General features: G+C 43.2%; 1 protein-coding gene across 1 annotated transcript in view; it reads left to right on the top strand.

Moving 5' to 3' along the window:
- arhgap39 (Rho GTPase activating protein 39) overlaps positions 1-9477 on the top strand; it is a 92984-nt gene extending 83507 nt beyond the window's left edge. The window contains exons 5-11 of the mRNA XM_070908987.1: positions 1737-1922; positions 3793-4006; positions 6731-6804; positions 7710-7909; positions 8057-8148; positions 8406-8575; positions 9283-9477. Of these exons, the coding sequence (XP_070765088.1) occupies positions 1737-1922; positions 3793-4006; positions 6731-6804; positions 7710-7909; positions 8057-8148; positions 8406-8575; positions 9283-9477 (1131 nt within the window). The remainder of the gene's footprint in view (positions 1-1736; positions 1923-3792; positions 4007-6730; positions 6805-7709; positions 7910-8056; positions 8149-8405; positions 8576-9282) is intronic.
- The last annotated feature ends 4659 nt before the right edge of the window (positions 9478-14136 follow it).

The raw sequence follows: 14136 nt of genomic DNA, 5'->3' as shown, positions 1-14136 counted from the left end.
AACGGTTGAAGGAGAGGAATCAAAACCCCGGATTACCCTGATTGGTTGTTTGATCCAGACCTGGTCCAGTTTTTTAAAAGACTAAATACAAAAAAGGAGCCCTTCAGTTAAATATTGTTAGTGACATGCAATGGTCAAAATTACAACTGAAATTATAATTCAACAATATTGCCTACTGTAGTTTTAAGTCAGTCTTAATATTTATGCAACATCTACCTGACAAAAAGCCCTCAAAAAAAGCCACGTTTTGACAGGACTACAATAAATATTCTACAGCCAGGTCATAGTTTGTTCATGGGAACGTTAATTAGGAGGAGGAAGTCCAGCCCAGAGGGATCCTGTGTGCTTATGACTGGTTCCCATACCTTGATGGATCCCTTCATGTTTTCATGTAAAGTGTAGGAACATTCCTCCAAAGTTTAGTCTTTCGTGATCTATTCAGCAATATCTTATTTACTTAGTTTCTCAAAACTTGTGCACATATGTACTCGTTTCTTACATGAAATAGTACGACCGTAATAGAGTTTTAGATCGCTAGTATTACAGCTCAGAGTAGTGATTATGCTGTTTGAAAGAATTTGAAAGCTTGAAAAAGAATGATGTGTTTCCCATGGTGGATTGCCATTTACTTTCGTCTGTATGATGTCCTATATCTGTCTGTCTTCTACGATCTGTGATTTTTCATCGTAGGCCCCATTTACACGTTAGAAAACTATCCAATCCGCCCAAGAGGCATGAATTGGGGTCTTAATCTGGGCAAGGTTTTTTTTTCCAGACATTGTTTCTGTCAGCTGTGTGTCGCCACACTTTCAAAGCATTTCACATATTACAACTGTCTCCCGTTGGCTGCTGATCAGCACCTTTTTTCAGTGTTACATTTGCTCAAGGGGCGATACACTCTGTAGTCCTCTTTGCCACATTTTTTAAATGTATGTTTTAACCCTCGTCCCACCAGAGAGCAGCGCTCTGAACCCATGATTGTGTTTTGCTGTGAGTCTACATAACAATCATCCTGGTCCTGTCGTGCCCGGGTGTAACCCCTCCTTGCGCTGTTGCTGTGGTGATCCATGCAACATGTGCACGGGTGGGACACATGAAGTGGGAGCGGATAGATATAGAGTATAAACACAGCGAGGCTGTAAAGGCGGACTAGTGAGTAGATGACCTTCCGTGTTCGGCATGAAGATGTTTAATGTACGCGACAACCTCTGTAGTCTCATTTAGCCGCTTGTTAGCAACCGCCTTTTTTAAGACACGTAAAAGCTTCAAAAATCACCAGTGGGGGGGTATCTACTGACGTATTTTATGTCGTAGAACAAAACGTTGAAATAAGCTTGTGTTAACCACAGACCTTATTTCAGGCATCTAACCAAACACCCATTCAAGAAACCCACTGACCTCCAGACGAGGGGATTTTTGAGTTTTAGGACTCGCTCCTTCAGCACTCTATTATTTATTAGTTATAAGTCCATAGTCACTGTCAGTTTCACCAAAACTCTCACTGAGTTCACACATTATTTGTATGACTGTTCTATAACGGTGTTTTTTATGTTCAGATTTATAACAAACACGTTTTGTAACATGTTCTTGATTAACTCAATATCTAACTTGCCTGTAAGACAATACGAGACTTTTCGTAGCAGGTAAATGAAAATAGTAGGAGGGAGACATCTTTCCTCTAACCCTCTTTCTGTTGCTCTTGTGTTTCTCTCCATCCCTTGCTGGCTCTCTCTCAGGGTCTGTTCAGAAGAAAGGTGTCCATCGCCAACATGCTGGCCTGGAGCAGCGAGCCCATCAAGAAGCCCATGATCGTGACCTCAGACCGCTCCGTGAAGAGGGAAGCAGTGGACATCTTTAAGCTCATCCAGACCTACATGGGAGACCGTCGCTCCAAGATCGACCCCCTCTCTGTGGCGCTGGAGGTTTGTGGCCAGCCTTGAACCACTTGCTCTGTCCTGGCTCAGGGTCTAACCTGGAGGTCTCACTCAACAGAAGCAGTCATTCTCACTAATCCTTCATGTTTCACCTCTGTAGAGATTTTTACTTTTCCAAGATGACCTTGGTCCCGAACCTGACCTTTTCAGGCAGAGTTACATTAGGACTCCAAGCCTAAGATGGTAGACACCTGCATTGGGAAATAACTGGTATGGAGTCTGTAAAGAAAGTGTTATGCAACGTCCGCAGATAACTGAACCAGGATCATTTAACTCTCCTCCTCGCTGCAGGACTGCTGAAGTGTACAGGAGGCTTCGGACCGTGTCCTTGTTCAGTGTGACTTTGACGGGAAGTTTTTAAATCACCAGGGGCCCCATTTAGAAAATCTATTGCAAAAGTGTACATCTACTGAAAATACAAAAAAAAATTATAAAACTGTGAGGAAGCACGCTTGCACAGAAATGCCGTTTTATAAATCACAGTCAACTTGAGCCCACTACGCTCCACAATTACAAAAATTTGAATTGTAGTACAATACTATTAAAATAAATGTATGCAGTCTCTCCACCAGTTAGCTAATGTGGTTGAGGGGAAAGGAATGAGGATTTTTCAGGGTTAATATCAGGGTAAGGGTTAGGCAGACCTTCTGGAGGGGCCCGTGACTGTGAGTGGGCATCGTATGCTAACCCTAACCCTAACCCTGTTATAAATGAGGGTCCCAGAGCATTTTCAAGCTTCCTCCTGGTATTCCAGTGGTATTGCCAAGTGTTCTTGGACAAAAGAGAAAATAACATATTGAAGCAGATTTTGATGAAACATCAGCAAGTAGCAGCAGACAGACAAAGGTGGTTAGCATAGCTGAGCAACTAGCAAGATACAGACCCCAGATATTTTTCTCTAAAAAAAAGGAGAGTGACTATTGGCCTCGCAGTCATCAGGTGGAATCACAAATGAATGATAATGCTGCTCTGCGTCTGCTGAATATCTTAAGTAGGCAAGTGTTTGCCAACATGTTAGCTGATTTAAACTTGCATCAGTTGGGTTTTTGGCCACTTTGGACCTGCGGAAAACAAGCTGTAAACACAGCATTGACATATGATCACCAACACTTGCCTATTTACTCATCCAGCCAGATGCTGAGCAACATTAGCATTCATTCATTCAGCACTCTCTTTTGACACTAACTTTTAACTGTTTTTGGTCTCTGCTGAGGGCAAAATCTGTCTTTAGCTGCTAAATAACTTGCTGTGTTCACCAGCTACTCACTAACTTTGCACATAATGATCTGAGCCATTGTTATCAATGAGGGCAGCTGTAAAAGTAGTAGTGACCGTGTCATCTGTCATCTTGTTTCAGTGTTTTTCTGCCCCCTAGTGGCCAACAATTGAGCAATGCAGCTTCAAACATCGAAAAAACACTGCACAGTTGATATAGCGGGTACAGAGAAGTCGATCAAACGTGACTACCTGGAAGTAAAAGTCGTAACGCATCGTCAATCCTCCTTCCAGTGTCAACACAGGATGCGTTCAGGCACAGCATTGAGTGTAGGTCACCCGCATTTTGGCACACACTTGAGTTACACGTGTAAGAAGAAAACACATGAATATCCTCGTGAGGTGGATGACTGAAAAAGCTCCTGGGTAGAAAAGCATCTGCAAGGTTTCTGTAGGTGAATCGGCAGTAAATATTTCTAATATTTAGTCAACCATTTGTTCTGTTAGCAATACATTTCTAACTATAGCCTCCAAAATGATCCGTAAGTTTAATCAGCAACTGCAGTCATGAGTTTTCATGAACAGAAGAAAGAAAGCCGTACTCCCCCGGAACTCACCTGGCTCCCTGCTCGTCTCTGTCAAGGTGGTGGTGCGTGGGTGGAGTAACCAGGGTCTGCGCGATGAGCTCTACATCCAGCTGTGTCGTCAAACCACGGAGAACTTCCGCTACGACAGCCTGGAGCGGGGCTGGGAGCTCATGGCCATCTGCCTTGCCTTCTTCCCCCCCACACCCCGCTTTCACACCTACCTGGAGGGCTACATCTACCGACACATGGACCCCCTCAACGACACCAAGGGTGAGGGAGTGACACACACACACATACACACAACAAATATTGATTATAGCCACTTTAAACAGGACCACCATCATCCCCAACCCTTTAGAAAGCGCTTTGAGTTGCCTGAACAGAACCATAAAAATGTTCATCACAATCTGTACGTTTCTTTCCAAACATATCTGCTCTTGCAAATTAGTAGAATATAAACATAACCTTTAGGAGACAGGGTCGAGTCTAATGCGTTGTTATAGAGTGTTGCAGGGATGACCCAGAAGTTAGCATCGCCCTGGTTAAAAACAAAACAAACTACAGCACGGTCGCATTACTTCAACGTCACCACCACTAAGCTTCACTTTGAAGAGAATATAGATCGATATAGATATACAGTGGTGCTCAGAAGTTTACATACCCTGGCAGAATTTGTAAAAATGTGTACCATTCTTTAATGAAAACATGAATGATCGGGCAAAATAAATTTATTTTAATTTTAAAATGGGATTCAAACTAAACTATGAGGCATCTAAAAAACAATCATTAAATAAAGCACAACAATAGAGAAAATACTGAGATGGTCCCTGTTCAAAAAAGTTTGCATACCCTTAGTTCTTAATACTGTGTATTGCGCCCTTTAGCATCAACGACAGCTTGTAGTCTTTTGGGATAGTTGCGGATGAGGCCCTTTATTTTCTCAGATGGTAAAGCTGCCCATTCTTCTTGGCAAAAAGCTTCCAGGTCCTGTAAATTCTTGGGCTGTCTTGCGTGAACTCCACGTTTTGAGATCTCCCCAAAGTGGCTCAATGATATTGAGGTCAGGAGACTGTGATGGCCACTCCAGAACCTTCACTTTTTTTCTGCTGTAGCCAAAGACGGGTCGACTTGGCCTTGTGTTTTGGATCATTGTCATGTTGGAAAGTCGAAGTGCGTCCCATGCGCAGCTTCTGGGCTGATGAGTGCAAATTGTCCTCCAGTATTTTCTGATAACATGTTGCATTCATCTTGCCATCAAATTTGACCAAATTCCCTGTGCCGCTGTAGCTCACACCCCCCCCAAAAAACATCAGAGATCCACCTCCATGCTTCGCAGTAGGGATGGTGTACTTAATCATCATAGGCATTTGTTGACGCCCCTCCAAACATAACGTTTATGGTTGTGACCATAAAGTTCAATCTTAGTCTCATCACTCCAAATGATTTTGTTCCAGAAGCTTTGAGGCTTGTCCAGGTGCTGTTTAGCATCTTGTAAGTGGGCTGTTTTGTGGCACTGGCGTAGTAACTAAGTAAGTAAGTAGAAGTCTGTGTGTCAGCTGAAGTTATTCGTGGGTTTTTCTTTGCATCCTGAACAATTTTCCTGGCAGTTGTGGCTGAAATTTTTGTTGGTGTACCTGACCGTGGCTTGGTATCAACAGAACCCCTTATTTTCCACTTTTTTTTTATCAGAGTTTGAACACAACTGATTGGCATTCTCAAATGTTTGGATATCTTTCCTGTTTTATAAAGTTCAACTACCTTCTCCCTTACTAGCCATTTAAACCTGTTTGTGTCAATTTGTCTGCATATTATCAGGCCAAAACTTCAAGGGTATGTATACTTTTGATCAGGGCTGTTTGGGTGATTCTACTTGTCATGATTTAAAAAGAGCAAATACAATTGCGTGATGATAAATAACTTCGTCTGACCACTACCCCTGAATGAAAGAAAAGTTTTTCCATGATCAAACATATTTTCTGAAAAAATGGACAACATTTCACAAATTCTGCCAGGGTATGTAAACTTATGAGCAACTGTATAGACAGATATAGAGTATAAACTCAGCGAGGCTGTAAAGGCGGACTAGTGAGTAGATGACTTTCCGTGGTATTGATCTGACCCGCACTGAAGGTCTTTGGGGACATCCAGGATGAAATATCAGATAATAGGGAAACTGATACAGATATACAATCGAACAAATATCTTCAGCCCATTTACTACTCTCATGTTAAACAGAAAAATTAATGACCTGCAAACCCAAATGCCACGTAGAATATCAGTTGTTGTAGAAGGATCTGTATTGAATAAGCAATAAACTCCTTTACAGTGCATTTTTAAAGCGCTTCCTGTTTTCTGCTCTGTGCAGTAATGTCACGCTAAAGCTGTACTTACTGGTGCTCTGCTTCCCCCTACAGGTGAATAGAATGAACAATAGGTTTCTCTCATCAGCTGACCAAAATGTAATGTTGTGAGCTTGAATGAGGCTAAAGCTCCTAAAATGGTTTATTACCTTTGATATATTTAATATACTCGCAGTAAACCAATAAGATGTGTTTTAATACAGGCCACGTTTCACTCTGGTTGAAAGTTTCTAACACTGGTTAACCCCCGAGGGGGAAGCTCAGACTGAAAAGTGGCTACTTTTCAGACTTCACTTCACCTTCAGGCTTAGTCGGGACGGATATCATTTCCATGGTAACCGCCCGTAAACCTTTTGTAAAGCTACTTTGTGGATTTTTTTCCCCAGAATATCCAGACAATCAGGCTGATTTAATTAAATGAATGTGGATTAATTTGTAATCTGGCCTCTGGGTCGCCGACTCCACTCCTCTGCAGCCCTGCTTGCTTCACCTCTGACCCTGCCCTTATGAACTAATTCCAACTACCTGAACTGAATGGAATTGTTTCTGTTGAACCAGTATATGTATACAAAACATGACAGAGTGGGAAATCTTCTAATATTGTAAATCTGTCTTCTTTTCACTGTTGCTCCAGGAGTGGCCATTAGCAGCTATGCTAAATACTGCTACAGGAAACTGACAAAAGCTGCTCTGACTGGAGCCAAGAAGGTAAGAGGCTTTATGCTGTTTCTGCTTAGGTCAAACCAACAAAACTCATCAGTCTGGTGTTATTCTATATTTTCATATTGTCCAAAATCTTTCAAAGGAAGCCCACAGATTTATAGTTTTATTTAAAAAAAAAAAGGTTCAGTCATTTCCTAAAACAGCTGCTCATTGTAGCTTTTAGCTACTCGGCCAAGAGGAAATAGCGCATTTGTTTGGGGACTATTTTCAGCAGCGGATTAATCCACATTTGGTGCTCTAGTGAGTATTTGGGGCAGCAGGACAGTGTATGTGGGACTGAGTCAAAATAAATTACTGTGTGGGTGTGTGTGTATGTGTTGGGCTACATGAATAGAAATTGACTTGAATTGGCTCATTGATGTGGTTTGAACAGTTTTTGGAGCTCTATGGCACAGAAGGAATAAAGACATATCAGGCTTTGATACACAATATACTTATTAGTAGGATACATTCATTGTTGGTTTGGGTTTGGTTTAAGAAATCCAGAATATCAACAGACTTCTCCTTTAAAAGCAGAAATATATTCTATATTCAAATTTTGCTCATATGTCCATTATTCCTTAATTGTTGGGGTATGACGCTGTGTGAGAGCGTGTTGGCAGGCAGCAGCTTGGCTCAGAGCCTGTGCAGCATGTAGTGCCAGAATCTCAGCGGGTCACTGACAGAGATCATTTGTCACTTTCAGGGCTCCACGGTGTTTTACTGGTGCTAACCTGCTAACCTCTAACAGCGTGTTAATGAGCCGCGTGTCCCGCCGACGGACAACGTTTTTCTCTCAATGGCATCTGAATATTTGACCGTCCTCCCACATCCTTCAGGCTGCCCTCCGTCTACTCCCGCTGTATTAACATGAACTCCTCTGTGTGTCCGTGTGCGCCTCTTATCTTCAGGGCCTGCAGAAGCCTTGTCCGGAGGAGATCAAGCACGCCAGGAACGCCATCTTCAGTCCCTCCATGTTCGGCTCCTCCCTGGAAGAGGTGATGGTGCTCCAGAAGGAGCGGTATCCAGACAGCCAGCTGCCCTGGGTGCAGACTCGCCTTTCTGAAGAGGTCCTGGGTCTCAACGGAGACCAGACCGAGGGCATCTTCAGGTGAGTGAGTCCAGCTGATCCAGATTTTAGGTTTATACACAGAAGCTATGTAGAAACCAGGGCATAAAGAAAGAGAGGGAGAAGACAGGGATTGAGGCTGGATAAGATGAGGGGAGGTGTAACCAGCCTGTGACCTTTGACCTCCAGGGTACCGGGGGACATAGATGAGGTCAATGCCCTCAAGCTGCAAGTGGATCAATGGAAAATCCCCACGGGACTAGAAGACCCGCACATCCCAGGTAAACACACACACACATACTGCTAGAGAGTGCTGCTGAACACCAATGAACACGCTGAAATTACTGCTGGTTTTATGTGGACCTGGTTATGGTTCCAGACTGCTGTCATGGACTCTCTGCAACCCCAAACTGATGATGCCCTGCAGTAATAGGAGAGCAAATGTTCAGAAGGACTTCATGTAATCCTTAAACGGGTTTTTAAATGTGCTTTGGTCTCACCCTATCTCTGTGCCCCACCCCCCCCCCCCACCCCACAGCGTCTCTGCTGAAGCTCTGGTACAGGGAGCTGGAGGAGCCACTGATCCCTCATGAGTTTTATGAGGAGTGTATCAGTCACTATGACAACCCAGAGGCAGCTGTTAATGTGGTGCTGGGCCTGCCACACATCAACAAACTGGTGCTCTGCTACCTCATCCGCTTCCTCCAGGTAACACACACACACACACACACAGACACAGACACACCTGTCCAGTTTTGCGATATCTGAGATTTCACTCCGCTACAAAAGAGCTCTCACAGCCGCGAGTGTTCTTAAAGAGACGGATGCATGTTAGCCACAGATCAAGTATCTAGTATTTACATTATGCAAAACCATATGTATTTTAAAAAGCTTGTATTCTCTGAGCCCAAAGGATACTAAGAGATAATACTACGAAAGAGTCATTATTCTCAACATTTCGACTTTATTCTCGAAATACAAAATAAAAAAAAATCCCTTATGCCTGGCCTGGATACTCCGTCGTACAGTACCCACCTCCCACCCCCAGCCCCAGGCTGTTCACCCTGATACAGAAGTATCCGCTGTCATACCACCAGACTAGAGAGCCGCTTCTTTCCTCAGGCTGTGAGACTCTTCCATCTTCCTCCACCATAAACACATGACATGGAACTTTACACTGATTGCACATACTGCATATACTTTCTGGGCATATATATGTGTATATAAGTATATCTATACAACTAACTGTATATATTGTTTTTTTAATTCTATTCTAAGCTACATATTTTTTATATATGTTGTAAAATGGCAAATAAATGAACCATGATACCTTAAACATTACTGCCGAAAGCATTAAAAAGGCTGTATGTCTTGAGGCAACCGTTCGAACATTCTGCTGTGCGACGTGTGCGCAGGTATTCGCCCAGCCTGCCAACGTGGCCATCACCAAGATGGACGTGAACAACCTGGCCATGGTCATGGCTCCCAACTGTCTGCGCTGCCAGTCCGACGACCCCAGGGTGATCTTCGAGAACACCCGCAAGGAGATGTCCTTCATCCGGGTGCTCATCCAGCGGCTGGACACCAGCTTCATGGATGGAATCCTATAGCCCCCCCACCACACACACACGCACACACACACAGACACACAGCATCCATACTTTACCCCCAGCCTCCCTTACGCACCCTTTAACCCCCCCCCCCTCTATGACAGGCCCCCTACACACTCCCCCAGCACAGGAACATCATACACACACATTGTTGCTGCTGGGTGAACACCTTGCCTCTCCAACATGTTTACTTTTCTGGAACTAACAAAAAAAAAACTGCCTTGTTTTGAGTTTGTCCACTGTACATTTTGAGTTCAACCAGCTGGGTTTTTTTTCTTTTTCTATTTCTGTAGCTGTAGTCCTTGTAGTACTGACATTTACAGGAGAAAAACACCAGTGTTTCAGTTCCGAGGTTTTTCATACGATAACAGTACTGTGTGTGCCTTCACGTACATTAATACAGTATACACATACAGTATGATAAATTAGCAGGGATCTCATCATTTCCGTTGGATTCTTATGTTACTTCCACCGGCACACTCAAGAGTCCGAGGACCTCAAAGGTTCATTTTAAGTCCAACTTAATTCCCCCCCCCCCCCCCCCCCCTGCTTAAACACACACACACACACACACACACACAGTGTCACATACACATTGAAACACACATATCAGTACATGCACACACTTACATACTATGTCTTACCCCAGTATCCCACCCCTCTGCAGTGTACAATACCATCTTCAACACGAACCAAGAGTTATGTCGTGTGTTTAAAGTCTCTCACACACACACTGGCTAAGTAATCCACAGCATCCGTAGGGTTCAGCACCAGATCTCACAACGTGTAAAGCCTAACTGCACCATTTCCATCAGTACTTTATTACATCTGATCGATCCTGCTAGATTTGTGCCTCAGACACCAAGGTGGAAAAGGTGAAGCTGTGTCCAACATTGTTTTTTTTTTTTTTTTTTTTTTTTGTTATTGGCAGCCAACGGCCCACGTTTTACACTGCCACAACTTGCTAGGAGCCGAGAACTCAACACGAAGGCTCTTTTACTCCTCCATTCGATCCTCTGCCTCAAGATACTCAACTTCATTCTGCTCAGCCAGAAGACAGCGATAAGGCGACATAGCTCTGTTGGTAAGTGAGGAGAACATGGACACTAAATCAACCTCTAGTTCTGTTTCGACTTCCAAGGCTCCAACTCTTCCGTATTTGCATTCTAAAAATTTGAAGTGAACACATTTTATTATCGAAGTGGGCTGCTTAGTGTGCGGGCCATTGGCTCCACATGTTATTCCCTTCAGGGGTCTCTGCATTAGAAGTGATAAATAAGTCTTAAGTTGAATTAACAAAAAGTCTAATATAGACGTCTAATACTTTGCCTCGCCTGCTGTAGGCAGTGATGTTACTTACAAGGTGTTTTTAGTATGCGATTGCAGGCTGTTGGGAGACCGTTGCACCAGTGGATTGTGATGCTTTCCAATCCTTTTTTTGGTGGGATTTCAGTCAGCACCATCACCACACCCGCAGCAAACACCGTCACTAATGGTAGCTACAGTCGCTAGGAAGCTCGTCAGCTCATGGTATTGATTTGAGCCAAAATCTCAATTAATTCATTTTAATTGACGTGTTTCCAGGTCCTGGTCGTGTTGATTTAATTCATTGTATCATTACAGCAATTATTATTATTATTATATATTGCTGGGAAATACACACACATTTTCATATAATAATGAATAATTCTAGCCCATATTGTCCCTCCTGGTTTTCTAGCATACTTTGGCCGGTATGATTGTGAAAATCTGCAACTGTCAAATACTACATTTACATCCTACTGACACTGCATGTAGTGCTCTCCGTAGTATTATTACATGAATGAAGAATTTAGACACAGCTACACAGTATGCTGTTTATAGGCTCCATGCTAACAGTTTAGCATACACTACACTGCCTGTCAAGTCCAGTGCTCAAACTATCATATTCTATGTTGAGTGTTAGCACAATGCTAAACCTGCCTACTACCAAAGACTATCATATAGACCATAATTATGAGCAGCCGAGTGGGGGGAGGGGGGACCCGTCTTCTACTAATTCTGAGTCAGTATCTCCCACTTGGCAAAAAGATAAACAGATAATGGGGGGGGGGGGGGGGGGGGGGGGGGGCGGGGCGGTTGTGTTCCATTCGGCCCAATAGTCTGCACTATGCAAACACCTGAAGCGAGCCAGTCCAAGTGACAAGTGACAATCATAAGAGTAACGGTGGATGCTAAAACACAGTGTTCTAGTCTAGTCTGGTAATATTACTGGTCATACCAGACCAAGTAAGACTGGAGTCAGTGATCTACAGTACCGGTGGGTTTTGGTGTCCATGTTCCTCCCTACTGGCTGAACCTGCGCTAACAAAGGAAGGCCTTGGCTCCATGACAGATGATCTCCTCTCCTGGGTTGGAACATATGTAAACTGATTGATCACTCAACAGTATTTGGTGCTTGTCCAGTCACCCCCCCTGGTGGTCGGCCACAGCCCTCCTGAAACCCACAAACAAACAGATACATGCAGTGGGGGTCAACAGCAGCACTGCCAATAAGGCCCCCCCCCCTCCATCTATAATATTTAAACACAGCACAGCATGCTCGTACTTCCTGGGAGGGATTTGAGAAGTGCCAGCTCTCCCACAGCTCTCCCACAGCCCCCCCCCCTCCCTCGGCCCCAACCCCAGTCCCATCCTCCCCCAGTCCCATCCTCCCCACCCCACACAGCAAGTCCACCACCACCACCACAGAGCCCCAACAGGCCTTTCTGCTCACTAATGATTTGTGAATGTGTCTACCTGTCTGCGTGCTCGTCCATCTTTCCGTCCGTCATTGTTTACAAAATGTACCCGCCTCCTGCACCCATGCGGTCTTTGTCTACGAGCAAGAACTGTTGTTTTCACCTGAGATCTTTTTTTGGGGGGGGCTGTATTTAACAGAATTTCTATGTTTTTAACCCATTCTTTTTATATGATTTTAATTTATTTATATTTATTTGAGATTTCCTTAATGCCTTCTCGAGATATTGTATTGTAGGCTCCAGTGTGTTTTTTTTTTTTTTGTTATGGCACATGCGTGTATGTACCAGATGTGTATGATTTGCGTGGATGTGGGACGGATGTAGTTTTCAATATGGTAGGGCACATACGTGTTGATGTGTGACTGTATGTGTGAATCTTGCTGTACCAGTTCGATTCATTTGGGGTTTTTTTTTGGTGACACAACTGAAAGGATGATTGTGAATGCTCCATAGAGACAGACACGCACACACGCGGACCATCCTGGAAAAAACACTGACTTCCACCTTAAAAAAAGGTCCACTCAGTTTCACGGTTAATCTTTGTCTAAATGAACCTTTTTCTTTGTGAAGACTGATGAGTGTCGTGTGTGTGTGTGTGTGTGTGTGATCTGTAGCTCACTCACTCTGACATACACACTCCACATAGATACCTAACATGTACATTGACACTGTACAGACTATGTAAAAATAAGTATATAGAGAAGCGAGAGCACCATATGTAACAGTGGAAATTTGCTGTGGAAGTTAATGTCACAGGGTGGGGGAGGGGTTGTTTTTTTGTTTTTTTGGTTAAGTCGTGTCAAAGTGTAAATTTTCCTCACATTGCTAGAGGTCTAAAAAGTGGCAATTTTAAACCCCATCAGGCTTCCACCCATCATCCATTCAAGTACCAGAAAGTGTTTTTAAGCCCCAATCTGTAACTGTAGGTATGATTCATACTCCAAAAAAGAAGTGATTTGTCTGGAGGGAAAGTTTGACTTTTTTTCCCTTTTTTTTTTTAAAGGTCTGGGCAAACCAGAAATGTGAAGAGAAAGATTCCTTCATAACGTCATTGAGATTATGCGTTGCAGAAGTCAGCTGCATCCAGTAAAAGTAACGCAGGTTTGGAGCGTGTTTAGCCTAGCTTATCCGCAAAGGTCTTATTTCGGGGTTGTATCGTGGATGAATTGGCGACTAGCTTACTAACTAACCAGATATGACGTGCAAACTACACTTGCAAGTATTGTAAAGTATACCGGGGGTAAAAATTTGCTTCCCATCCTCCAAGACATTGAACACAACATCCCGTGCCGCCTGCAACCCCCTTAACGTGCTAGGTTGCTACGGCAGTTTTTAAATCTTGTTTATGTTTCCATATTATGATATCCGTTTTTTTGGCAGGAGGGTGAACTCGTCTGTTCTGACGGGCCAATTGTTTCTTAGAAGACAAAAAAAGGGGGCACAAATTAGTTAAAGTCACTCAGAACAAACTTGTCCCTCATTTGACAACTGACTTCTTTGAGGTATGAATATAGCCAAATGTTTGAATTTTGATTTCCTGTAAAACCCACTTTAGTAAATGAGAGATAGCCAGGCCCAGGCTGAAATAGTGCGACAGCGTGTATGAGTGTGTATGTGGTGTGTGTGTTTGTTTGTTTTATGTAAGAGATGGTTGTAGATAGACCCAGCAAATCAAACCAGTTTAGCATGCAGACATAGGGTCTTCACTCTCTTCGACTTGAATTTACTAAAATATGAGAATATACAAGGAAAAACAAACTGAATTTACTGAAAATAAGTGTTACAGTATTTAGCTTTAAAAAGAATCCACTAAGAAGAAGATTAAGCTCTTTTTAATCCGTTTTTTCTGATTGTTTTTTCTACTTGGTTCCTACTAATG

This window comes from Enoplosus armatus, chromosome 7 (genome assembly GCF_043641665.1).
Source record: "Enoplosus armatus isolate fEnoArm2 chromosome 7, fEnoArm2.hap1, whole genome shotgun sequence".
Lineage (NCBI taxonomy): Eukaryota > Metazoa > Chordata > Actinopteri > Centrarchiformes > Enoplosidae > Enoplosus > Enoplosus armatus.
Note: the sequence above shows the minus strand (reverse complement) of the source record. Positions and strands in the feature narration are given on the sequence as shown.